At 33.6% G+C, this 27,817-nt stretch overlaps 4 protein-coding genes and 1 pseudogene across 4 annotated transcripts; 2 read left to right on the top strand and 3 right to left on the bottom strand.

Moving 5' to 3' along the window:
* Positions 1-493: 493 nt before the first annotated feature.
* Positions 494-4,406, bottom strand: LOC114414914 (annotated as a pseudogene).
* A 674-nt stretch (positions 4,407-5,080) lies between these two features.
* Positions 5,081-9,773, bottom strand: LOC114414913 (BTB/POZ domain-containing protein NPY1-like). The gene is made up of 4 exons (XM_028379364.1): positions 9,567-9,773; positions 7,912-7,981; positions 6,448-7,626; positions 5,081-5,819 (listed from the first exon to the last, which is right to left on the bottom strand). Exons 1-4 carry the CDS (start codon positions 9,626-9,628, stop codon positions 5,295-5,297), a joined length of 1,836 nt encoding a protein of 611 aa, XP_028235165.1. The 5' UTR covers positions 9,629-9,773; the 3' UTR covers positions 5,081-5,294.
* Positions 9,774-13,318: 3,545 nt separating this feature from the next.
* On the top strand, positions 13,319-17,493 carry LOC114414912 (transmembrane 9 superfamily member 8-like). Its single transcript, XM_028379363.1, has 7 exons — positions 13,319-13,608; positions 14,563-14,727; positions 15,010-15,119; positions 15,217-15,322; positions 15,404-15,516; positions 15,664-15,817; positions 16,099-17,493. The coding sequence occupies exons 1-7, from the start codon at positions 13,501-13,503 to the stop codon at positions 17,254-17,256; spliced, it is 1,914 nt and encodes a 637-aa protein (XP_028235164.1). The 5' UTR covers positions 13,319-13,500; the 3' UTR covers positions 17,257-17,493.
* Positions 17,494-19,353: 1,860 nt separating this feature from the next.
* On the top strand, positions 19,354-20,452 carry LOC114414911 (early nodulin-like protein 1). The gene is made up of 2 exons (XM_028379362.1): positions 19,354-19,621; positions 19,906-20,452. Exons 1-2 carry the CDS (start codon positions 19,447-19,449, stop codon positions 20,256-20,258), a joined length of 528 nt encoding a protein of 175 aa, XP_028235163.1. The 5' UTR covers positions 19,354-19,446; the 3' UTR covers positions 20,259-20,452.
* A 1,455-nt stretch (positions 20,453-21,907) lies between these two features.
* LOC114414910 (nuclear nucleic acid-binding protein C1D) lies at positions 21,908-27,795 on the bottom strand. Its single transcript, XM_028379361.1, has 6 exons — positions 27,474-27,795; positions 27,323-27,378; positions 27,198-27,252; positions 26,676-26,756; positions 26,126-26,379; positions 21,908-22,225 (listed from the first exon to the last, which is right to left on the bottom strand). Exons 1-5 carry the CDS (start codon positions 27,676-27,678, stop codon positions 26,141-26,143), a joined length of 636 nt encoding a protein of 211 aa, XP_028235162.1. The 5' UTR covers positions 27,679-27,795; the 3' UTR covers positions 21,908-22,225; positions 26,126-26,140.
* Positions 27,796-27,817: the final 22 nt, after the last annotated feature.

Below are 27,817 nucleotides of genomic sequence, written 5' to 3'. Positions count from 1 at the left end.
AAATTTACTTTCATTATAGAAAATACCCGTTCAGTATATGGAATGCTTTCTAGTTTAATTAACATAATAGAATGTATTTATTTCAAGGTTCATAAACATCATTAACGAGAAAGTCAACATGAAAATATAATTTGGTACACGTTTTTAAAAATATTCTTAGAAATTGTTTTTTTAAAAACAAAGTAGTGAAATTAGTATGTTTTACTTTATTTTTATTCCAATAAAAAGGTGAATATAATGCTTTCCCATGAGAATAAGAAAATAAAATTACTTTTTGTAACCCAATCATTAGTTATTTTTAAAAAAAATTACTTTCATTCTTTTTTATTATCATTTAAGTTTTAAAAAATATTTAAAAGAATGCTAAAATTTAACCAAATTTTTTAAATTTACCCGTTCCTAATCATATACTATTGTGATATACATTGAAACAAAAGCCACTAGTGTTCATGCCGTGGTCATTGCTTGTTATTTTGGTTTCCTTTAATCTTTGTGGGACTAATCCATCAAATTCTCTTCAAACAATTAGCAATGAACAGAAAGCCAACATTATGATTATTGTATGACAATGACACTGTCGAAACCTCAACAGAGAACCTATCTTTGTCTACCTCCAATTCACTTTTGCTGCTATTACATGGTGCATTGTTAGATAAAATAAAACCTTGCTGGTAACCGCACGTAGTTTTTTAACTAAAAAAACTATACGGCAATTTTGCAAAATAACATAAATTTTTCCTTTTCATTGCAACACATAACACATTGGCTTTATTCATTTTTTGATATCATCATAAAATAAAATAATAATTAGATTGAACTTCTTGTATGAACGTTCTCCATCTCTTCAAATGGAACAGCATAGGGTGAGTTCCAATCAGCATTAAAAATTTCCCTAAGTTGAGAGATGATGGCAGTGTTGTGTGTCCCAAGGCTGACACCTGCTGTTGTGTAGAAGTAGTCCCATACAAGATTGCTAGTTCCAATGTGTGCTCTTACATCACTAACTGCATATTTTCCATGATTCACTCTGGTAAAATCAGGGTATATGTTACCTGTTCTATTTCCACCCTTAATGGCAGGTCCTGTCATGTTGAAACCTGGAACCACATAATATTTTATCTCAACTTTCCCTGAGCATGTGTTGTATTTTGAGGAAGAGCAGAGATTGTTGGTGTAGAGGAGAGAATTCAGGTACGAATCTGTGTTACTGATGGAGTGTGACCAATATGCTACCAATATCTGCACTGTTGCATTCTTGGAAAACACCACCTGTTTGGTGGAACTTCGTTAGAAAAGGCAACACTATAATGGGAAATTTTGATAGAAATGAAATTTGAAAACTCTAACAACTTTAGATGTGTAGGACTGTAGGGTACTAGGGTGTCAGTGATAACCAGTGAGAATAGAGTATGGCACATGCCACTCAAAATGGCACCAAACAACATTGTAAAATTTCATGAATAATGATGCTGTCTTCTATTATATTTAGGATGCCTTGCCAAAAGGTAAAAAATTCAGGGAGGAGTAAAAACAAAGAGCAAATTACAGAAAGCCAGAACACTTGAAGTTACCTGTGATGTTGCAGAGGATAAGGATGACCAGTAAATTGTTTGGTCTATAAATTCTGACTGACCTAGCCAGTCCATGGTACTGATTCTAACTGTTTCTTTCTTTCCAACAGACTTGATTGTATCAATCCATGCATGCTCATCAGCCTGATATTTGCCAAATAATAGCTGCAGCCACCAAAATACTAAGATGATCCAATGAAGATTGGCAATTTAACTGGTTCAATATCAGAGTACAATCTTACAACAGGAATTTTATTTCTTTGAAAAAAAATATAAGCAAAAATATTTAGCTAATGCAATAGGGGCATGAATGAATTTCCAAGTCAGTATTTACAATTTAAATTATCACATTCATGCAGACAACAAACCAGCAGTATAAACCACTCGCCTCTATATCAGGTAAGATTGATTTTGCACTCATTGTCATGTGATAGTAGCACAACTAGAAAATTAGTTATATTGAATGTTTGTGCTGCCATAAAACTGTAAGTCAACCCAATGCTGATGTCTAGATTCAAGGACGTGTTAAAGTAAACGTTACCTCTGGGGGTGCAAATGATAGATAGCTGCCTTGGGGGTGCTTTGTTGAATAGTTACTCCCAGGAGTTTGAAATGGAACCTTAAACATATAAGGCTCAGACAGAATAGGATATCCTGCAATATGAGGTGTCTCCAGATATTGTGGGAGAGGCGACCTGTGATAAATAATTAGATACAGTAATGAATTAAAAGGTGAAAGAATTTTCTTTCCTCGTACTTAGTTTACTGTCATCTATTCTCATTTGCCAGCAGATGTAAACTTAAAAAGTTCCATGTGCTTCTGAAGTTTGCTACATCATTCACTAAGTTGGTCCTGCCTCTCATGTAATTGTCTTGTGTTTATGATCATGCTTAAAAATACATTTTATTTTAAGTTAAAACCCTGACCAACCTTTAGCCTCGCCACATAAAAACCTACAGTTAACATTATTCTAGCATTTACTCACACACACTCGTGAACCATTCTGTCTTCTCAGAACAGCAAAATTCCAGTGAAGGAAGGTAATTTGTAGAATATAAGCCTTGATAACTTTGTTAAGAAATTTCAATAATAAACAATAAAAAATGACATTAAGGTAAAAAATCACACAAGTAGCATTTAAGTGAAGCAAAACTCTTAAGTAAACATATTTCTATCGTCAGGTCCTGACTTACTTGCACCTCTCTCTATGATTAATGAAATGCGACCAGCAAGGAACCTTTCTCTCAACTTGCCAGTCTTGATCAAACACTGTTTTTGTGTAAGCTGAAGAATTAAGAGATGCTAGTGTCCATAAATTGTCAAAGTAGACCTCAACCCTTTTAGCTATTTCAGGTCAATCAGCAAAATAAATTCCCAGTTCCTTGACCTACAGCAAGGAAGTACTAAGCAATGAAACAAGTATCATGGGTTGACAGATAACAGATGTCTACAATGAACAAAAGAGGAATTATATTAACACAAAAATATCTTTGAAAAAAATAACAGGGTAACATTAATAATCTGTGGAGAGATGTATCAAGCAAGAGAATACATTGATGCTTCATAATCTATTTTTGTGGAGGCTTATTGACATAAACAAATTCAACACTGCACATGTAATAAAATTACCTGTGTAAGAGATTTCCAGTCATTGTTTGCAGATCCAATATACACATCCCTACTATCAGATATCCAAACTTTGGCATGGACAATGCCGGAGCCCCACCAATCCTCAAGTAGCAATGTCACGTTCTCAACATTAGGCCTTCCGAAAGCAAGTTTGGATGGTTCTGAGGCAAAAGTTGGATACACTCCAGAGTGGGACAGTAACCTACCTCAATATCCATTTGAAACATACAGCATAAGATTGAGATTACCTTGTCTATATAGAGTTAATTAATAAGCACAAACCTGCATCCATCATCAACAAACCCCATTTCAAAGTTAATCGATATATGATATGATTGTCAAACTGGTAGCGTTCACTATTCAATTCAAGTTTAACAACCCTTAAACATGCGCATGGTAAGCCAAATTGAAAAGCACCTGATGCTAACATTGCGGTCAGCAGCAGCATCTAATGCTTGATAAAGGGAAACACCCTGATCGGCACCAAATTCATGCATCTGATGCTGAGTGTAACCATAGTCCCCAGAGCGAGGATCGTTGGGAGAAGGTAACAGCTGCCAGTACTGAGCAATTATGTGAAGCCTCGTGGTGGAGTTTGCAGCCAGCCACCGAAGTACATCCCCTACACAACCCAGTTATGAGTCACAGAGAGGTAACAATATCATGTCCATATCAAATTATTAGATAGGTGAAGATCACCATGTATTCATTGTCCCAACCAATTTCTACTTGAACTTGACTAAGTGCCAGTCATATGGAGATTAATTGTGATCAAAATAGTCTGAGACAAGGACCACATAATTATAATTTCTCTGTCAGTGAGTGATTGATAGCACACCTATTTCTACTACTACTAGTACTAATAATAATAATTACTGCTACATACCAGTAGAGAGGGTGCCTGGAACATGGGATAAGTGGGGCATATCGGTGGGAATGGATTGCACTAACCATGCTTTACAGTGGGAAGAGGATGATGTTGATTCATGAAAACTGCTCAACAACAATACCAATATATTATAACACACAAAGACACCGTGAACACCAATCTTCGGAGTGTGTCTCATGGTTATCTATAGTGGCTGAGATAACATACGGCAAACAAAAAGGAAAACTTGTGTTAGAATTTGATTTGCTAAATTAACTTGTTTAGTGCAATAAGATACTAGCACGGTCTCTTCCTCCTGACAAATCAGATATTATATGATCTTTTTTTCCCATGAAGAGAAGGGTTAAGACAACAAAAAAAAAGTACTATCCCGGTTGACTTTGGATGTTGTTACTTTTTTTTAGAAGAGTTGGATGTTGTTACTAGCCAGGGTTATATATGTTTATACTTTATAGTATTTATCCTTAATTTTAGACTTAGTTACTAATTTGGTCCCTAAATTGTTTAAAATAACTTAATTTGATTCCTAAATTTTCAAAAGCTCCAATCAGATTCTCTAATTTTAAAAAAATGCTTTAATTAGGTCTTTTATGTTTTTTACGCAATTAGATCTTTATGTTAAATTCTGGCGGTTTTCACTTATGAATAGTGAAGAACACCACAAAAAATATACTAAAAAAAATACATTTACGTTTTGTCCTTTACTAATTATTCACATGTGAAAATAAATTTAACGTGTAAATATTTAAACAAATTTATAGTAACGATAAGAATCAAAATATTTACTTTGAAAAACAAGAACCACATATCAAAGCTTAACTTTTTTTAAAAAATAAATAAATAATTAGAATACATTAGTAGTGTGTTCCATATCATTTATAATCATTGAATTTTATGATATTTATTTTAAAAGTCATACATAAAGTGTTATTTTATTAATTAATAATAGTGTAAAAATATGTACAGTATATCAAAATTAAACTCAAACTAAAATAAAATGTTAGCATATTTATAAAAAGACCAAAAATATATTTAAACATTCAAGCTAGAAGCAATGCTACGTATCCCTAACCCAGTGAGCATTGTGTACGATGGAAGGTCTTACACTTGAGAGGAAGATAAACTACAATACTACATTACATTTTAATGCAATGCTATAACATCCTACCACTCTACACTTAAACAGCAATAATCTACTAACTTCCTAAGAGATAGAATGCCTATGGTGTCTCAAAGATAAGCCATATGATTTGGTATCTCCCTGGCCTATAGAAGTTGGGCTACTACAACTCCCTGAAGTCTCTGAGCTCCTATTCTCTCCATGCCTTTTTCTCATACTCCATAACTTGTCAAAGATTCTCCACGACCGTGATGGCAGCAACTGAATGCCACTTTTGCTGTTTTTTCTATTCTTCTTGCCTAACTCTTCATCCTTGATCCTCAAATGACTCATCTGATTCTTGAGGGGTTGACAGCTATCTCCTGCTGTTGTCACACATCCCTCATCTCGGTACAGTGGAGAGCATAAAGGGTCACGTGTGCTATTGCTGCCGGGTGTTCGAAAGCTGATAGAAGACCTGACCTGATCAAAGAAGAGAACCTGCACTACAAGTCGAAGAGGAAGGCGTTCGTTCTGTGCTGCGTGTACAGAAGCACCTGCTGTCAATTTCCGGACATCCATCAGTCCACATAGCTTCTTCCTTTCAGCTTTTGTCAAATTCAAGTGTTGCTAACAACAAAAAGAACAGAGCTAATTAGTAAACTCAATGTCATCAATTAGATAAGGCGGAACGTGCAACAGTGCAACATGAGCAATCAGAAGCATATTTTTTTAGTTTGCACTTATATATTGTCTGTTTTTTCATCATATCAGTAAATGCCTCAGAGTGAATTTGAACTCAGGAACCTCCCATTTAGGGGAAAGGTATTTCCTCATTATATATATAAAATATATATATACACACCATTAAGCAGTAACAGAATAACAGATTAGTGTGCCGGTAGAAAACTGCTGAGGAATTCTGAACATTGTAAAAATATTCATATGAGAAAGTGAAATTTAAAGGTAAATTAATAAATCACAATGACAGGACATCACAAAGGCACCAGACTGTGAAGTTAACAAAATATGCAGTCAGTTAAAATAGGAACCAATCAAATAAAACAAAACATTTTCTTCAGAGCAATAAAGATAGCAACAATACAGAAATTGAGCGTCAGTCAGTTGATGTTGATTATGGTCAGAGAGTATGCTTTATATTTACTTCTAACCCATAAGTATGAGACACACAATAATCAGAAGTTAAGAACTACACAGGAATAGTCAACAAAATCATGAAGGATAAACAAAATCCTACCTTCAAGTAGATGTCTATTGCTCTGTACAGACCATCATGATCTGGTCTAGCAAAATCTGGAATGGATTGTGACAAATCAACAAAACTAGAGAGACCAAGATTAGGATCATGTGCAATTTCTCCAAGATAACCATCCACCAACTTGCCAACATTCAATAAAGACCTACGTGCTAAAGTATATTTATCTTCTCCTCCATGTTTCTCCTCAGCAACCTCCATACCGCAGATTCCCTTTTCGTGATTCATATGATGATTTAAAATACCTTGTACCAAATGAACATCATATGTGGTAGTCTGGGGAGACCTTGCTGGAATCAGTAAATCCTTGACACAAGCTTCATGCAATTTGAGGCTAATGCTCTTCATCAATTCCTCTCTTGATGACTCATTTACTCCGACTAATATGGCCACTCTCAATAGCTTCAGCAAGAAACTACACGAACAACTGATGCCATTATCATATGGCAGTAAACAGACAATTGTTTCTACCACAGATTTGGTCCTTGAGGTGTTGGCATCAGAAACCAATGTATCAACCGAATCAGGTATCCATCTTAATGCGTAGGTTTTTAGTGCCTCCCCAATAACAACACCATCCATTCTCCCCTTTGATCTCACAGCAACCATTACTCGTTTGTAAAGATCAATGTCCAGCTCACATATGTCTTCAACCCACCAATCCTTAGGAACAGACTCAATTTTCTCTAGAAATGTCATCTTGTCCTCTACAATTTTATCAGGTTCGGTTAATTTCCTATTACAAGTGTAAGACCAAGTGATGTATGCTGGGTCCACACTAGTTTTAGAAGCTATGGAATCTATGCATCTTCCAACGATCTTTAGATCCTCGGACCATGGCAGAAGAGATTTAGAAGTTTGGAGAACAATTATAGAATCCTTCCAGCGACGAAAGATACTCGAGTTAAGAAACACCTCAATCTTTGAAACCAGGTTTCCTCTGTCAACATCCTCAGTCATCTCAAGGAACTCAGCTGCACAACGAGCAGCTACAACATTGTAAGCATTAAGAGTAACAGTCATTCCATAACAGAATTTTGCACATATTTCAAAGGTCTTTGGTCCTCCAGGGAAATCATCCAAGTAAATATCATCAGAATTCTCTTCATTAGCTTTTGATACCAGTTTTTGTAGTCGGTTGCTCTTTGACAGTAGAGGAAACTGCAACTCTTAAAAGCTCAACATTAGTAAACAACAAAAGAGGAAGCTAAAAGCAAGTTGTGTCACCTAAAAACCATAAATTAGAAGGGGGGAAAGTGCACACTAGACGCACATAATAGGATGCAAACTTGATCCATCATGCTAAAAACACTAAATCTTTGATTGTATAAGCTAGTATTATTGAATGATGAATATTCCCAAAATGACTACCACCTAAATTGAATACAATAATATGAATTTGTGTACTCTACAGGACACAAGTTAAAATGTCAAAAAAGTATGTACCTTGTGAAGGTAAAACTTAATATCACCAACATTAACGGCAACATCTGTAGCCAATTCAGATGAGACATACCTGCATGAGAATTCAACTTGGTATGATAAGCTTATAAAGGGAAGATTTTTATAGGGCAAACTAAATAAATGCGTGTCTGTGTGTGTGTGGGGGGGCGTGCGTGTGTGATTAACCACATGCAATGTTTGTAAGCTTCATGCCAAGTGCCAACTTATGAGTGAACAAGTGATTAAAATTATGCAAGGAAATCAGGTTTTTTGGCCAAAATATTTCAATTAGGATACATGCTATCCATCCCATTCTTACACACTGTTTTCATCTTAGCAGCAATCAAAGAGCTCCCAAGGCCAAAACCTGATTGCATGCCTGAAGCGAAAAATAATCATTTTTTACATATTATACTGACACAACCAAAGTTTGCATGTTTGGGTAGCTTATTTTGAAGAAATAATTGTTTTGCATTCCAACCTCCTAAGAGAACTTTGGACAAAAAAAACTATTTCCCTGAAAACAATCTCTAGGAAGAAAAACAATTGTCCTTCACATCCTCATAGGAAGAAACCTCAACTTGCAGAGAAGAGAAATAAATGCAAAACAATTTAATCCCAGATAATAATTAATTGGATGCACTTCCAAATTAGCATTGATTAACCAAAGTTGTCTCCTAGTTGCACACAAACATATACCACATGCATTAAAGGTGACATTTCATTGTCAAGCATGCTTTAGAACAGGCAGAAAAAGGCACCAAACCAGGTTAAGTCACCTCTTTAAAACATTCCATCCTCAAGTGAAACTCTTTAACCTTATTATCATCGGGGAATGAGTCCTTTTTGCATGAATTCCACCCTTGTAAATTTTCTCAGGGTCCACTAGGACCTTATTTAAGATTTTTTGCAACTACCTTTTATTGTTTTTCACACGAGAATGTCCACATCCACGTACACAAGGCAACAAAACAATAATGAGTGTCCCACCCCAGTAACATCGCATACAAAAACTAGTGAGGTAAAGAAAACAGATACGGTAAGTATATTAATATTGTTTTATTAAAAACAAAAAAGAGGCTTGTCTCCAATCATAATTGAAGATGATGGGTACTCAACATCACTTTACCATAGTTGGACCACAAGCTCGTGAAACATATCACAGTTCAAAGGATGGACCACGATCTCTTTCTCCCTCCCACACCCTTTTTAGTTCCCAGCAACAAAATTAGAATGTTAACATTATTTCTTGTATGAGAAAATTAGTCTACACACTCACAATGTTAACAACAAATTTGTTGACTTTTACAATAATTACCTTAAAAGTCATATCATATCAACCATGATTTCTGATTGGTTGATTGTGTAATTTTTATTTTTTTACATTAATATAGAAATTATTAACTCTTGTAACAATGGAGTGTGTGAACAAAATCTTGGTTTTAATTAGAAGTCAACAAGTTTCTTGAGTTATAGTGGCTGACTAAACTTAAATGCATGTATGATGAAGTGACAGTGATATTAAAGTTGAATGGTGAAGAGGGGTGCAAAATGCATGCAGGATCTAATCTAATCAACAATGAAAGGAAAACAAAGCAAAGAAAGAGAGAAGGTGTGAGGCTGTGAGATGAATATGATGACTAATTAATGGCACTGACCTGATAGAGTTTCCATCAGCTTGAAGAGCATTAGGCTTGGAACCCAACTTCATAAACTTCATTGCTATTTTTGCTCTCTCTTTCAAAGCAAAACCAAACCAAAAGTGTTTGAGACAAATACAGTGCACAAATGAACTTGAAAAAAAATTGAAATCTCAAGTCAAGTTTGCATTGCAGGAAATAAGGTAAAAAAAGAAAGAGAAAAGAGAGGCAGACAGGGTGGCAACTGGCTCATCCTCAGGTGTGGTTGGACCCTTTTGTCCCTGCTTTTATTCTTTTTATCTGCTTTATCCTTAGTACAATCCATCCTTTGTCTCTTTACATTGGAGGATGATGCTATCTGTGTCGTCACACGTGCTGTTTTCCAATTCTCTGCTGACGTAATAACGTAATTCTTTCTTCCACCTTCTCTTGACTCTATTATGTTACACTTGCAATCACAACAACCAGCCCCAGCCAAAAATAACATGCTTCTCCAACACTTCAACAATAATGCAAAAACAGTATATTTCATAAGATTAATAAAAAAAATTACATTAAACTACTCTTAATTAATAGTAGTATTTTATATACTAAAATTATATTTTCTAGTATCCAATTATTCTGTGTTCCCTTCAAAAAAATATATTTTGTGTAATATCTCTTTGGGCCGAAAAACTTTCTTATAAAATGGGGTATCATTATCATGACTTACATCGTATGTAAGAAAATTGTTTCCTGCATCTATTTCGGAAAATTACATTCTCAAAAGACCTTTTTGAAATGCAATTTTAGATTAAATGTTCTGGAAGCTTAAAAGATATGAAGGGAGCAAATGTCATATATAATAGTTTTTTTCTTTCTAAAGCAAAATTTGTGATGTTTTTTCAAGGATCAAGTCTCTCTTTTTTTTAGAGCGAATGAATTTTTATCAGTTAAATGTTGAGTTGGCTAATGGCAAATATTCTTAATATTATTACTATATTATAGTTATTGTCGCATCATTACCTAAATGTTTTTTTCTTTGTAATCATATAAAATTTTGATTTTAGTTTTTGAAAATATATGTTTGATTTAATCCATGTAAAATGTCACTATCATCTCTAGTTTTAAGGCCACCCCCTTCCTTTTCTTTTCACTATTTTACGGACATAATTAAATATTTAGTTTGTAATTAAAAATGTTGTCACATATTTCAATACAAATCCAACAAATAAGAATAAAATAAACTTAAAAAAACAAGAGTCTTGATCCTTGAAAAAACCATTTTTACGTCCAACTTAATTTTATAAAAAATTCTCAAACATGCTCCATTATATTTTTTTTTTGTCTTATTACATGCCTTCTCTACTGTCTACTATACCATGCTTTTTAAGTATTGTGGCTATTAGTAATAAACAACTTATTTCATTATAACATGAAAATTTTGCCATATTAGTTTTACCCTTTTTTGACGACTTTTAGGATTTTTTAAGACTTTTTAAGTACTAATAATTACCCATGTAACATTACTTATGAAGGCAGTAAGATAAGAGAAATTGGTGATGGGAACACAAAGAATGAATAGACATATAGGAAAAAAAATGAAACGAGATGCAATAATAAGAGAATGGAACATAGTAAACAATGGGTGGGGCACCAAAGATGATGTTGGTGAGGAGTAACAAGAGTAAAAAAAAAATCGATGTTAACTAATTTCTGAATCAGTGTGAATATTTTTTTGTGTGTGCTTATATTTTAGTTTGAATGGAGTAAGTTGTATGATTAATTTATATATATATATATATAAAATAGTAACAATAAGATTTGAATCTATAAAACTTTATATAAGACTACTACTAAATTTCTTTGTCACTAAGCCAATGGCTTGCATAAGTGATAACAATGCTTTGTATCACAATTAACAAGCTCACTATTTAAAAAAGTCTCTTAATTAATATTAAAGGTTAAAATAGTTCACTTCAGGAACAATACTATACAACACTATACAAGAAGAAGAAAAAAGGAGCAAAAATGTAATGAATTTCAAATAACAAATCGTATGAAAGTAGTTTTACAAAAAAAGACAAATTATATACCATAATGTTACATTAAGGACATGTTTGGAACCACATCATTTTCACATTAATGCATAAGTTATGGTATATAGCTTATGTTTTGACACGCATTCTTCACTTTGAAAAGGTGATTTCAAACACCCACTAACTAACTCATAAGATTTGTATTAATAAATTCTGTTCCATTAAACATTCTCCTTCTTAAAATAATAAGGAATCAAACAGAAAAAAAAAATATTTTTAGAGATTGAAATTTGACTTTTTTAAGATATGCAAAGGGGAATAAAAAAGCAATTATAAACTGACCAGAATTCTTTAATATTGCAAGACACGTTTACTCAGTTTTAAAAGATTAATAATATTTTGAATGTTAAAATCAAAATCTAAATATTTAGAAAAATGAAAATAATCAATAAATATAAAATAAAAAACTTTAATTTTTAAAATAAGAAATGAAAATATTTAAAAACTCACAAATTTAATTTCGAGAAAATAAAATATACACGGGGTGTAAAATATTTTTTAAACTATCATCAAATTATTGACTTTTTATGATAACTAAATTAAAAGTGATATTAATAATGATTTATAATTTATAATTTATAATTTGATATAATATAAAATTATTTTACCAGACCGATCATTAAACTCATCAAAATTTTAGATGTAAAACTTCATTTTCAAAAGTGACAATCCACCCTCAGCACTCGAGCATTTTTAAAACTTGACGATAAGTATATAATACTACTTTAAGTTAACGATCCACTTTAAGAAAGTAATTTCATTTAATCATGTCATCCTTCTGTTCTGCTTAAGAAGAAATCAAACTAATCCCCTCCCCCCTTTTTTTTTCTTCCGTTTGATTCTAATGATCTCGTCATTATTTTATTTTTTTTACTGAATGATCTCGTCATTATTTTTTTTACTGAATGATCTCGTCATTATTCACATACTTAATTTTGATATCAAAATTATAACACAACCAAGTCGCATTTTTTTTAAAAAAAGTCGCATTAAAATTATTCACCACATTGCTCGCCGTTACATCCCGAAGGAAAAATAAAAATCCATTAAAATCAAGTTAGTGCATATTTAGATAAACATTTATGAAATTGATTTTGAATAAATGGGTGATTTCAATGTTTGGAATTGTCTTTGGAGAAAATAAATTCATGTCTTTGCAGAAGTTACTGAAGGTATTTTCCGTGCTACTCGCTACTTGATATGAAAAATCTTCAAATAGTCATGTGTTAGTATGATTGCTCTCACGTCAGAGAAATAATTTTAAATAATTTTTTTATTAGATACACTACAACAATAAAATAAATTTTAATGTATAAAATAAAAAAATATTATTTCAAAAATAAAAGCATTTTTGACATCTCTTTACTTTAATCTTTTGATGCTTGCCTCTTTACTTTAATCCAAATATACACATGTTTGATAAAATTAAAACTCAAATTTAATAAACAAAAACATGAAACCAAACACGGTCTCAGATAATGAAATTTTAGAAAATTATACTGCAATTGAAAATTCAAATCTCAATAGTCATTATAAAAGTTAAGGAGACATCAGACATGAATGATCTGACTGTCAAACAATTATTAAGTCATTAATTTTCTTGCAATTTCTCAGATCTGATTTGTAGTCTTTACGTATAAATGAAGAAGCCAGCTTAATTAATTCCTTCCTAATTCCCATTATGCCCTCGAGTCCCAAAAAAAATCAAAACGCTTTGGGTGATACATAAACAGAAGGCAGTAACTGTACCAAATTGTAATAACCGGAGAAAAATCAAGCACCGAGTCCTCTTCTCTCTGTGGTCGCCGCGACTACGCTTCTTCGAAACTCGAGGCGCGTGAAAAAAGACCTTCTGGATCTGGATCTCGAACGCCATGGCGTTTTGGAGATCTCTCGTAGCGTTCTCTGCGGCTCTTCTGCTTCTCATCCATGGCGCTCACTGCTTCTACCTCCCCGGCGTCGCTCCACAGGACTTCCTGAAGGTATAACCCTTGAATTTCACCCTAACACGTTCATTGATTATTTTCTCGTTTCTCGATCCGTGTTTGAATCTGAAGAAGTGAGATCTGAGTTGGATTGGAATGGATCGATACTAGGTTTCTTTTTTCATTATTAAGTTGTTTCTACTTTGTTTAAACTCGATAGAGGAGCTGGAAATGGTGGGTTATATGGAATGTTGAGTTTTAGTTTTATTAGATCTCTTCGACGAAGAAACGTTCACTTCGTGAGGCCGAAAGAGTTGATGCCTTTTTCGTATTTTGTTGTTTGTTTATTTCTGTTTGTGTATCTATTGCTTCCTGAGAGATTGCGAAGTCAAACTTTTGATTTATATTACTTGTTTTGCCTTTTATCGGTTGCAGTTTGGTTAACATTGCATTGTTTATTTTTATGGATGAATCAATCTTATGATGGATGCTTTAATTCCCTAGAGCTAACTAGAAATAGTTGTTGATGTATATTTATGTGGAAACTTTAAAAAATGTTAGAGAATTGGACTCCTTTGTAGAGGTGTGTGTAGCTGCAGTACCTTTTATTGCACTTATTTGTATTGAGAAATTGATGTAGTTGGTTAAAGCTTTACAGAAAAGAAAAAAAAAATACTAACTTTTGTCTCTTGGATTTTTTCTTCTGTCTTTCTAGTATATGAACTGTTAGTTGTTTCTAATTATAAAGGATATGTCATCAGATTATTTTGCGCAGTTGAAATTCTTGCATACTATCAGTTTGCAATCTTGTTAGCAAGTAGCAACTACAATGACACTTATAAACGATGGAAAAATCTATTTGACTACTGTTGTGCATCCCCTTCTAAAGAATTGTCTGTGCCTGTCTTTTTGTCCTGCTTGTAAGCTGGACAAAATGAGGAATATTCTGAATTCATTATGGATCTACTTCGTAAGTCCTTAACTGACTTTTTACTTATTTCTTTGCTGCAGGGAGATCAATTGCAAGTGAAAGTAAATAAATTAACATCAACAAAGACCCAGCTTCCATATTCATATTATTCACTTCCCTACTGTGCCCCATCAAAAATACAGGATAGTGCAGAAAATCTTGGGGAAGTACTTCGTGGTGACCGCATTGAGAATTCTCTCTATGTGGTCAGTCTTACTTGTTTACTCTTGTCAGTTTAATTTTTGTGGCAATGACAAGAAAGGAATTCTTGATGATATATTTTCAGTTTAGGAACAATTAACTGCTGAATTTGCTAACCATGTTCAAATATTAGTTAATGAGTGATAATTTATTGACTTAATTAACTATGTGAGTGGTTAACTGGTTATTTTGTTTCCAAGCTTTTTATTCCATTCTTTTTAAACTTTTGAGTTCCCTTAATTTTGTCATGGTTATGAACTGATTTCTGACTCAGTGATATTTTGCAGTTTAAAATGCGCGAGCCACAAATGTGCAATATTCTGTGTAATCTTAAACTTGATGCTAAAACTGCTAAGGAGTTCAAAGAGAAGATCAGTGATGAGTATCGGGTGAACATGTATGTTATGCCAATAATTGATCTATCATTTTCAACAGTATTCTAGTACAATCATGGTAGGCTTGTATCTTATAATAGCTCTACCTTTCATGCACAGGATCCTAGATAACCTTCCTCTAGTTTTTCCCTTGAAACGGACTGATCAGGATTCAACTGTCTATCAGCTTGGTTTCCTTGTTGGACTCAAAGGGCAGTATAGTGGGGTATGGTCTTTATTGTATAGCACTATGGCTATTGTTATGAATGCCAATTAGTATTTTTGCTTATTTTGTCTGAATACGCAGAGCAAGGAGGAGAAATATTTTATTTACAACCATTTGGCATTTACTGTCAAGTACCATAAAGACATGCTAACTGAATCTGCTAGAATTGTGGGCTTTGAGGTTACGCCATTCAGGTCATTATTTTTGTTTTGTCATATTAATTTATTCCATTGAATTTTCCACAAATTGTAGGAATCTCATGCATTGGGTTACCCTTTTAATTGGTTCATCTTTTTGTGATATTTAGTAGTGATTTTTCAAATCTGAATGTTGATCTGCAGTGTTAAACATGAATACGAAGGTAAATTTGATGTAAGAACGACTCGTTTGACAACCTGTGACCCTCATGCTAAGCACACAGTTGTCAACTCCAACAGTCCCCAAGAGGTTGAAGAGGGCAAGGAAATTATCTTCACATATGATGTTGAATTCCAGGTGAGTTTATGGAGATGATAAATTGTACTTCATACTTTGGAATGGTTATTGGCATATGAGCCAAGAAGTTAAGGCATATGGTTTGAGCAGAGAACCTGGTTTATGGCTAGGGAGATGAGATAAAACATTAAAAATCCTCCTGCACTAATGGGCATGTTTATATATTTTTTTTGTATCAGAGAACTAACATCCTCATCTTTTTTTTTTGTTGTTATGATAAAATGTGATTATGGGCTGTATTTCTTATTATCTGCTATTTTGCCTTTGTCTGGTACCTTCAGGAGAGTGACGTGAAGTGGGCTTCAAGATGGGATGCTTATTTGCTAATGAATGATGATCAAATCCACTGGTTCTCTATTGTTAACTCATTAATGATTGTTCTCTTCCTTTCTGGCATGGTGGCAATGATTATGCTGAGGACACTGTACCGTGACATTGCAAAGTACAATGAGCTTGAGACCCAAGAAGAAGCCCAAGAGGAGACTGGTTGGAAGCTTGTCCATGGTGATGTATTTAGGCCCCCCAACAACTCAGATTTGCTGTGTGTTTATGTTGGAACTGGTGTTCAGTTTTTTGGCATGATACTTGTAACCATGATATTTGCTGTCCTTGGGTTCCTTTCTCCTTCAAACCGAGGTGGGCTGATGACAGCCATGCTCTTGCTTTGGGTTTTCATGGGAATCTTTGCTGGGTACTCATCAACTCGCTTGTACAAAATGTTCAAAGGGTCGGAGTGGAAAAGAGTTGCCCTCAGGACTGCAACCATGTTCCCTGCAGTTGTCTCTGCCATTTTCTTTGTTTTAAATGCTCTCATATGGGGCCAAAAATCATCAGGAGCTGTGCCATTTGGCACAATGTTTGCTCTGATCTTTTTATGGTTTGGGATCTCGGTTCCACTTGTTTTTGTGGGTAGCTATGTTGGATTCAAGAAGCCTGCAATTGAGAATCCTGTGAAAACGAACAAGATCCCAAGACAGATCCCGGAGCAGGCATGGTACATGAACCCAGTGTTCTCAGTTCTGATTGGTGGAATACTCCCATTTGGAGCTGTTTTCATTGAGCTTTTCTTCATCCTCACCTCAATCTGGTTGAATCAGTTTTACTACATCTTCGGATTCCTCTTTTTGGTCTTCATCATCCTCATTGTCACTTGTGCTGAAATAACCGTTGTGCTCTGCTACTTCCAGCTGTGCAGTGAGGATTACTTGTGGTGGTGGCGGTCGTACCTTACCTCTGGTTCCTCTGCACTGTACCTCTTTCTTTATGCAACTTTCTACTTCTTCACCAAGCTTGAAATCACAAAGTTGGTATCTGCGATATTTTACTTTGGGTACATGCTTATAGCGTCTTATGCATTTTTTGTGGTAACCGGTACCATTGGATTTTATGCATGCTTTTGGTTCACTAGGCTCATCTACTCCTCGGTCAAAATTGATTAGATATAGCAGTCAGCGATTTGGGCCAATCTACTATATACTTCTTAAAGGTTGAAGAAAGTTTGTGTAAGGATTTTGATATTAAGGTACTAGCATGTTCAAATGTAACCTATTCTATACAATTTTGAACCGTGACGACAGTTTATTCTTTTGTTTCAGTATCATTTTATTTTAATTGTCTTTGTTGAAGTAGGATTCTCGTTTGAATACGGAGATTTTAGGTTGGTTCTACTCTGCCAATTCAGTCGTTTCCTCTGGAAGATGTTATATTATTAGAGCCGTTATCTCAATACAAATCAAATTTCATAAACGTTGAAGCTATGTTTGAGGAATGAAAGTGAACATGTGATGATGAAATTATTAGAACCCGTTCCAGTATCCCTATCTAAATCTTATCCTATTCTTCTTGGGAGTGCTTACTATGAATTACTCTCCCACACTCGGCAACTTAGTGTTACCAAGAAATCAAATCTGGATCAAGATTGTTATAATGGCAGGAGAGAGTTCTCATTCTCCGAAATTCAGCGAAATAAAAAATCAATTATTTTCAATTATATTTTTTTTTGCTTGTGTCCTAATCACCTAAGAAACAATTTTCTAAATTCTTAAGATAGTATCATTTTTATCTTGAAATAAAATTATAATGGAATGTCTATATAGAAGTACACAGAATTGTGTTAATTGACTTTTATAAAATAAGTATTTATTTTAAAATGCAAATAAAATAAATAACGAGACACAAGAATCCTGTATATATTTTTAAGTGTAATATTTTTTTTCTTCTAGAAACAAGTATTCTTCTCATGACCGAAAATCATGAGAATAATCCTTCCTCGATGTGTAAAGATCAATTTTTAATTATAGTATAAGAATTTCTTAATGTGATGAATAAATAATTAAGCTATTATATTAAATATAAGTGGTTAATTATTTTTTGAACTCAACTTACATCCGAAGCTTTCTATTTTTTATTAGGATATAACAAACGTACAAAAAAAAAGGAATTCATGATGACAGTTAGTAAGATTTGGTACTTGCTAGGGTGATAAGGTATTTTTGATATCTATGTACATAGATATAAATTCAAACTCATTACTTGTTTGAATTAAATAGAATATGCTTCTGTTTTTTAATGCAGTTTTTAAATTAACATGACACTAATAATACTTTAAAAATAAGATTAATTATAAAAATTATTAAAACAAAAAATATAAATAGCAATTACACAACTCAATAAAAAAAATCAAAATATCTCTTAACTATATAATTATATATTTATTTTTTATATATGTAAAAGTGCAGAATAAGTGAATTCGATATTAGAAGCACATATTCATATTTTTTTTTAGTATGTTGAATGGGAAATCGATGAGCATTGAAAAATGTAAACTCCCTAAAATAAATACATACTTAGAGCTTGTTTATTCTATCCTAATCTCATTTTTCACTGCATGTTTAACATCATTTCCTACTTAGAAATAGTATTTTGACTAGAAATATTACTTTACATGAGCCAACTTGATGGGTGGAGAAAAGAAAATACATATCCTCTCCCTGATCAAATGGTGATTCAAACACATTTCGTAACCTAAACTTGTCTAATGTGAAAAATCTTTGCAAATAATATCTATGATAAAAAAAAGGGGGGGAGGGGGTGGACCATTTCATTTTCAACAGAGTGTGTGGTGTTTTACCCTTTCCATTTTACACTTCCCAAACACAAATTTTCTAACCCAAATTATTTAATGTTAAAAATCTTTACAGATAACATTTATGGTGAAAACAAAAGGAACCACTTCAACACTTTCCATTTTTTAGATTAAATTGACATAGTGGACGGTTTCTTTTGAGTTTGCAACTTTGCATTTGTCTCTTGCAGTGTCAGTTTCAGGATTGAGTGCATTCCAAGTTCCATTTATCATCGTCCATTAATACAAGGTTTTTTTTTTTTTTTTTTACCGTTGTTTTAGCCGTTACAAATGACACAGGGTCCACCACACCAGTATCCAGAACATTCAGTAGCCGCCCCCACATGCTGTGCTGTCTTCTGAGTCTTAACGGCTAGTTTCTCTTCTTCATCACACCATAAATACAACACTCCAAACACCCCAGTAATGCAAACCCACCCACCATTTTGTGCTTCTTTCTGTGTGCAAGAAAGGTAAAAGCTTTCACACACCAAGAAAAGTAGCCATGGCTGCTTGCTCAAGAACTTCTCTTTTGCTCCTTTTCTTTCTCTTTGGATTCTCCGCAGCTAAGGAACTATTGGTTGGAGGCAAAATAGATGCTTGGAAGATTCCATCTTCTGAATCAGATTCCCTCAATCAATGGGCTGAAAGGTCTCGTTTCAGAGTCGGCGATCATCTTGGTAACTTCCCAATTTCAATTCCAAAACTTAACAACCTTTTTTAAATGTGTTGTTTACTTGAATTTTTGGTTAAATTTAAATCTTAATCCTTTTATAATATGATGTTGTTCAAGGTATCTTTATAATTGGCAAAAATTGTCCTTTCTTGCAATATAGAAAGACGAAATTTACTGATCTTACAAAATAAGAGAACCAAAGTTATGTTTAAAAAAATGTAAGGACTAATAAGTAGTAACACATTTTGTTATTATCTTTGATCAGTAACACCTTTCTTTATTTGGCAGTGTGGAAATATGAGAATGGGAAGGACTCAGTGTTGGAAGTAACAAGGGAAGATTATGCCAATTGCAGCACATCCAAGCCCATCAAAGAGTACAATGATGGAAACACAAAGGTGAAGCTAGAGCATGCTGGTCCATTCTACTTCATAAGTGGAGCAAAGGGGCACTGTGAGAAGGGACAAAAGTTGATTGTGGTGGTTATGTCTCCAAGGCACATTATTTCTCCAGCACCTTCTCCAACAGAGTTCCACTTTGAGGGTCCCGCTGTAGCTCCTACTAGCAGTGCCACAACGTTTCAAGTTGGCCTACTCACTGCTCTTGGAGTTTTGGCCATGTATGTGGTTTTTCTCAAGTAAATGAGACTCACCTTTGCGTTTTGGGGGGTCTATTATTAGGTTTGTATGTGGGTTTTCTCATGTGAATGAGAGTTACCCCCATCTCATGGTGAAGTTCTCATGATTTGTGGACCTTATTCTTTTTGTAGTGAATATATAATATTTTTTCAAAAAAAATATATAAATCAAAGTATGAGAAAGCCCCTTCCTTTTCATTTTCGGAGCTAAAAAAACGAAAATAACATCCACAATTGCCTTGTTAAAAAGGCTGCTCATAAGTTTTTTTCAACGAGTGAAAAAATCTAAGATGAGTAAAATGAATTATTCAGCTCTTTTTTCTTCTACATTTCTTTTTATAACTTCGTCTAATTAATTAATTGATAGACAGCAGCACTTTTCCCAACGGAATCATTCTGCCATTAGAAAGTGAGTTAGAGTAACGAGTTATCTCTCTCTGGGTTTTCAACAGCATCAAGAAGATAAGGGAAAATAGTAGTCTTATTGTGTTTTGTTTAAGATTTTATTGTGTTTTCCCCCTAAAAAAGTACTGAATATGTTAAAATTTAAATTCCTACATTCAAAACCCCTTTTTATTAAAAAAATGTTGTATTTTAAAAAAAAATCGATTCACTATCATGCTTCACGAATTTGAAGACATTCATTTTGAAAAAATAAGGATTTTATTTCATAAATAAAATTGAGTAGTCAAATAAAACTTGTACTTAAATTTGTTTCATAAACTTTTAGTAGAAACCTACCGTAGGTGCAATTCTTAAGAACTTAAATAGGTCCCTGTAATCGTTTCACAATTACCCCAACAATTATCACCATAAAGAATTGATTCTTAAGTTTAAGAACTTTGTAAGCAACTCTCATTGAAGATACTGTAAGAGTTTAATAAAACTTATTCAGAAACATTTATCAGATAAGAAAATTATTTTTTTTCTTAAAAAGTAAAACTAACTTAAGCATAAGTTAAAACCATCTTCTAAAAAAGTTACATGAAAGAACTTATCATACAATGTTTATTTTAGGGTAAATTATAAATGTAATTCCCTATGAATTTTAATTGTACAATTTTAATTTCTTAGTTTTATAAATCAATGATTTTAATCTTTCTATTAGATTATTAACAAATAATTCTAATTAATTGAGTTATTAAATTAATTATAAATCAAGTAAAATCATTAATTACAAAAAAAATTAATAAAAAATTATTAATCTTAATTCTCCACAATGCTATATGATCCAACTCTCACCTCCTTTGTCGCACACGACTCCACCAACTGCAACATCACATTAGGATTAATTGTCTTTTATTAATTTTTAATGATTAATAAATTTTATTTTATTTATAATTAATTTAATATATCTAATAATCATAATTATTAATAATAATCTACCAGACCGACCAAAATCATCAATTTATAAACTAAGAAAACCAAATATTACACTTAAAAATCAAGGAACCAAAATCATGAATTTTTAAAAAAATTAGAAATATCAAAATTATAATTTAACCTTGATTTTACCTCATGAAAAATTCATTTCAATTTTTTTTTCTTATTTTCTTTTCCTAAAAGTACTTTTAGAAAAATTTATCCAAATATACCCTATACTTATAAACTTAACAATCTTCTTATTCTTACTTTAGAAAAAAAGTCTCGGGATTAATTGAGCCATATACATTGTTGAACTGCAAATCAAAACTTAAAACAAAAAAATAAAAACATAGTTAATCACAAGCATTTCTCGATTGAAAACTTCGATATTAACCGGATAGCTGTTAAGCAAAACTGAAATTTTGGATACTAGAAAAACATGTCAGCATCTTTAAGGCATCCAGTTGCCAACTAAAATGGATAAAACAGTATTGAGTTTTTGTGTCGCCAAGAAAAGAATAGAAGCCATCCCCAAAAGCATGGCAAAGCAATAATGCTATGGTGATATTCCCTTCTATGGACACAGCTCCATCTTGTTCACGCACGCTGAAAATAAAATTCCAAAAGAATAAAATCTCAGACAGATAAAAGGAATGAACAATAAAATCTCAGACTTTCATGTTGCGGTCTAAGAGTGGAATCTCAGGTTCCTGGCTTTCACTTGGATTCTCTTCCGTTTGAGCAGATTTATGAGCATACAAGGAAAGCCTACAAATTATATTAAATTGATTTCATCCAATATTATATTAGGAGCACAAACCAACTTGTTCAAGCTTTTCCCCAAAAGGCCAATCCACTTTAGGCATGCATCCCATGATCACAATGAAGAAAGAGTCAGAGATATTTTCACATTATTTAAAAATTATACAGATAAACTTCCCTGGAAATCTACGGCAAGTAACGTGTAAATTTCTCTTTAATTTCAATTTTCCCAATGAGTTGTTATTTATCACCTAGAGAAGAGCGGCTGAATGGATGAATTGCAAAAAACTTCCCTTAGCAGCAGATTCACTTATTGATTTTTGCATTAAAAGCCCTATGATCAAATTAAGATGTAGATAACACATAAGTCACAAATTAGGTTCAAACTTTTTAGTCTAAACGCTAACCCTAACCCTAAATCAATTATGTTCAAACTTTCCATTTCCTAATAAGAAACTAATATATTTATATGTAGTCTACCACAGAATGAGCTCCAACAGGAGAGTTGGCGACTGAATGTTTTAATGGATTGCTCGAGTGAAAAAGCACTCAGCAGGCTAGATATATTTATATTGATTCAAAAGACAATTATATTTAAGAAAAATAAAGAGCAGTAAATATAATTCCTTAACTGATACCTGGATATGAACAACCATGTATGCTAGAGCTTAAATACCAATTATACAACCCATTTCAAACACTTTCCCTCAAGCTAGAACACATAAATTAAATGCTCCAAGCTTAGAACAAATATAGTGAATTTGTGGACCCCTTAGAGATTTTCTCAAGATGTCTGTCATGCGCTGCCACAAATCAGCGGCCCTGTCAGGTACATGGTTTTCACGCACTTGAAAGGGCCACTGATTTGCAGTGGCATGTGTGGAGGTTTCTGCCTCAAAAAATTTAGGGTTTTGTCTTGCCAGTCTGAACAGAGCAGTGGATGGTGCTAGAAACATGACCGGAAGAGAGAAAGCAGAGTGGGATCAAACCTGCTCTGATAGTTGAAGATTGAATATTTTGATGAAATACTCGAGTGAAAAAGCACTCAGCAGGCCATATTTATACTGATTTAAGAGAAAATTACATTTGAGAGTAATAAAGAGCAGTAAATATAATTTTCTAATTGATGCATGAATCTGAACAATCATATATGTATCCTAGACTTTAAATGCCACCTAAAATACCGTTTCCAACAAGGAGGAATGGAGAACTTAAAAGTGACTGATTGACTCGATTTAATTCAAAACAGGCTAGAGGATGAAGTGTCTTTGTATATAAAGCCAAAGAAACATTCCATCTTCAGTCATATATTAATCCCGAATAGTGGCATGTAGCAACTAACCCCAAAACAGTATAGTGGTATACTGCATAGTGGGATGATGACTGCCATTTTGAAAAATTTTATACAGTTTATATAATTCATACTAAATACACAAATGTTAAAAACATTTAAAAGATACTCAAAAATCTTGAGATGTTCATAATTAACAATAAAAAGTTATAGGTCTTAGGCTCTTGAGCAAACATCCAAGTAAATAGTAACAAAGGATGCCCCATGGCTAAACAAAGAGATGGAGAAAAAAAGACTGATTGAGTTGGGGTTTTGGGAGATTGATGAACAAAAATAAACAAATGAAACAAAGAGAACAAGAGAAAAAAAAAAGAACTTGGAGTAGAGAGACAAAAACAGAGGAAACAAATTTAAAAAAACAGAGATTGGTGAGAACAATGAGGAAAAGATTACAAGAGAAAACTGCAGAAAACAAAAAAGTAAAAGCAAAAACTGAGAATGAGAGCAAGAGAGAAGTAAAAAAAAAAGCTGCTAGATGGGTTGCTGGAGATAGATAAAATTTCTTGGTTGGAAGTCCAGCAAAACATGATTCAATTTATGAGGAAAATGATCATGGAAAATCAAGCTTCAATGGTTAAGTTCTAGCAACATGACACCAAAATATGCTTCCATCAGCAGTAAAGAGGTATGTGACTCCATTTGGGTAACCAGACTGATGGACAGAAAATAGGTTTCATAGTTGACACTATGTTTTATTCTCTTTACTTCAAACTTTTAATTGGTGCTCTGCCCATAAGACGAGTACTCTATCTCAGCTATTTTTATCCATTTATATTTCTGAGTCAACAATATGTCTGTCATGCCACAAAATATAAACAAAAGGTCCAGCTCACAACTTGTATGCCAATTAATTTTTGTTCACTTTAACATAATTTATTGTATTCATTCCCTACTGTGTCACTAAGCAACACATAAAGATAGCAATCCACTCTCTTCAATGTTCAGATTGGAAAAACCATTATTGAAGGAAAAGGCAAAAGTATCATTCTTTTCACCTTGTATTTTCTAGTCTCAAACTTTGTTTATGTTCACTGAAGTGGAAGTTAGCAACTTTTCAAATTACCAATGTTTTCAATCCCAGACAATGACACATAGCAGCCAACCCCTAAAACGCTATAGTGGGATGACCGCTATTCTGAAACTTTTTATACAGCTTATATAATATATACTGTATACATATAAATTCTCAAAAATTATATAAATTACTCAAAAGCTATGACATTTAAGAGGGCGCAGGTCTTGTCGGGAGCTGAAGACATGTAGGCAGCAGGTCTCATCGCTGGAGAGAGAAGAAATTTAGATAAGGGAGTTTAGAGAAAAATCCCTAAAATATTCACAGAAAAAGCCCTAGGGGTTTTTTCGCAGGCGGCAGCAGGTCAAAGAATCCCTAAAATACGCCCCAGAGAAACCCTAAGCTCTAAGGAGGGATTTTTTGGAATCTTAATGGTGCAGTGCTATGCTACCATGATCCACACTATATCCAAAGGGAAAGTGGCTGTAACATTGTAGCGGCTAGGGCCACTCCACAGTCCACACCACGACGGCACTATTGCATCACTATCACTATCACTATCACATGTTGTTGAAAAGCCAGCAACTTACTAGTATGTCAGAGTAATGATGCTATTCCCACAACACTTCCCCATGACAGTTATTCACAGCTGATTTTTTTGTGTCTCTCTCCATCACATCACCCATCTTAACCCACACTTCTTTTTTATATCCTCCTTGTTGTAAAAGATGTTGTGAGATATTTGTGGGAATAGAATTATTCTTTGACAATAGTTGGTTTTACATTAAGAGGCAGTATGATCATCTAGCCGCCATGTTTTTCCATTGTAGATGACCATAAGTACTAAGCTCCTACAGTGCAAGCTGAGCTGGTAATGGTATGACACAATGAATTCAATTTCTAAAATGAAAATTGCACACGTTTCATGTGCAATACCATACAGTCAACAGTTAAATTCAATCACGATTTACATGTATTACAACTAATAAGTTATCCAACAACTCTCTGAATGGCAAGAATTTTGAAATTGATATTACCAATTCTTTTATTAAATTAAAAAGGCTTACTGATGACAACTTACGGTTACACTAAACAGATAGGCAGCACATGTTGAAAATCAGATCGATCTTGAAAGACAAATATTCAGTGTCAACTATTTAATAATTAAATAAAAGTTCGCTGTAAAAGTAGTCAAATTCAGATAAGAGAAAATTCCTAAAATGTTTTTTTTTTCTTTTTCAAATTTCATTCTAATGCAGATAAGAGAAAATTCCTAAATTATAGATCACATCCGCACCACAGTTACTATAGCAAAAGACATATATCATGGGAGTTGGGATATTAAACTCAAAGTAAACAAGAACATCATGAGAAACTCTACCAAATTTCAGGAAAATCAGGGCAAAGGCAGTTCATCATCATCATTATCCAAAATGTCAACTTGTAACGGTCCCTTAATACCGCCACTGTTATCACCCAGAAGCTCCCGGGCTGCTTTCTGAAGAAACTCCTTGGCAGCCGCTTGAACAGATGGTTTTTCGGACGATTGATACTTCCTCTTTTGACCTGCTTGACCCAGACGGTTTGTCTTTGGTCTCTCCCCTCTACTAATGTTCCTCATATTTTCCCTCTGCTCTGCACAAAATAAACCACTTCTCTTTATATACACGAGATAAAATTGGAAGAGACACAATAGATGACCCTTGAAAGGAATAAAATAAGGACAAAACTAAGATACAATTCCTTAGGTACTTTTAGTGTTATTTTCTAATCAGAATTGGAATTTCACATCGTTAACCTATACCATCTTTAACATAAACCTTTATTATGCAAATTACCAAGGTGAAACTCTAATTCTAATTGGAGAACAACACCAAAAACACCTAAATAACCGCACCCAAGTTTTGTTCATAAAATAATTCACCACTCACCTGTTGTTAGGTCAGGCAGAGAGTGTTCTATGAAGCGTGTAGCTGCCTGATAATTCAAGGTAGTAGAAGGTCGCAATGGAGCTTCACAAACAAAACGAAAAAACACTTCAATGCAGATAATTCAAACTTAAAAACACATTTCCTAATACCCATCATGTTCAATTTTTAACACGAGCATTCAACAAATGTACTTCCTTTATCCGTAATTATAAGACACTTTCAACTAATTCAAGCCATTTAAGAAAAGTAATTAATTTAGTTAATCACATTAAATTTATCAATTATTTATACTATCATTCTAAAATTACCATTTTCTTATCTCTCAAACCACTTAATTGTTTCTCAATAATGTTTGGAGAGAAAATAATTATATAAGGATATGTACGGAAAAAATAATTAATACATTTGAAATTAGAAATTAGAAAAGGGTCTATAAAAAAGAACAAACAATTTTATGAAAAACATCTTATAATTAGTATAAAAAAACATAAAAACATTTTGAGAAAAGAAGGAAGCCTGTACCTTTACTCAAATCAAGCAAACGTTCCAGTTTGTCCTCGTACAAGCTTACCCTATCCTGGGAACACGAAAATCAAACACTTTTAGAGATTATTAAGGTTAGAAAAGTAGAATTATCAGACACTCACAAGCTCTGATTTGATGGGATGATCATCTGGGTGGACCCCGGTACACCTTAGGTTCACTGAAGAGAATGAAAGAACAAAAGGGTAAGTAAGGCGAAACTCAAACTCAAAATTAAAACAGTGATTACAAAAACAGATGCGTTTTTGAGATTACATGCAAGAAGGGTAGATGTGACTTTGGCGAGGATGAAGAGGGAATGAGCCCGTTGAAGAGGGGGCATTTGGGAGAGGGTTTGAGGGTCGGAGAGAGACAAAAACTCGTTAAAGTGCGTTCGGAGTTGTTGAAGGTTGGAGAGAGTGGTGTTGACTGAATCCATAACCGGTTCGGGAACTGCACCGCTCTCACTTCCTTTCACCATTTTCAAATTCAGAGGTTGGAGAGAAAGGGATACCACAGCCACAATTACAAAAGAGTGGAAGAATACAGAGACTGGTTGGGTTCGCCCAGCAGCCACTCCTTAGTTCGTCTTTTAACCTCAAACCGCGAAATTAATACTA

Source organism: Glycine soja, chromosome 6, assembly GCF_004193775.1.
Source record: "Glycine soja cultivar W05 chromosome 6, ASM419377v2, whole genome shotgun sequence".
NCBI classification, from domain to species: domain Eukaryota; kingdom Viridiplantae; phylum Streptophyta; class Magnoliopsida; order Fabales; family Fabaceae; genus Glycine; species Glycine soja.
This window is presented reverse-complemented; position numbering and strand designations above follow the sequence as displayed.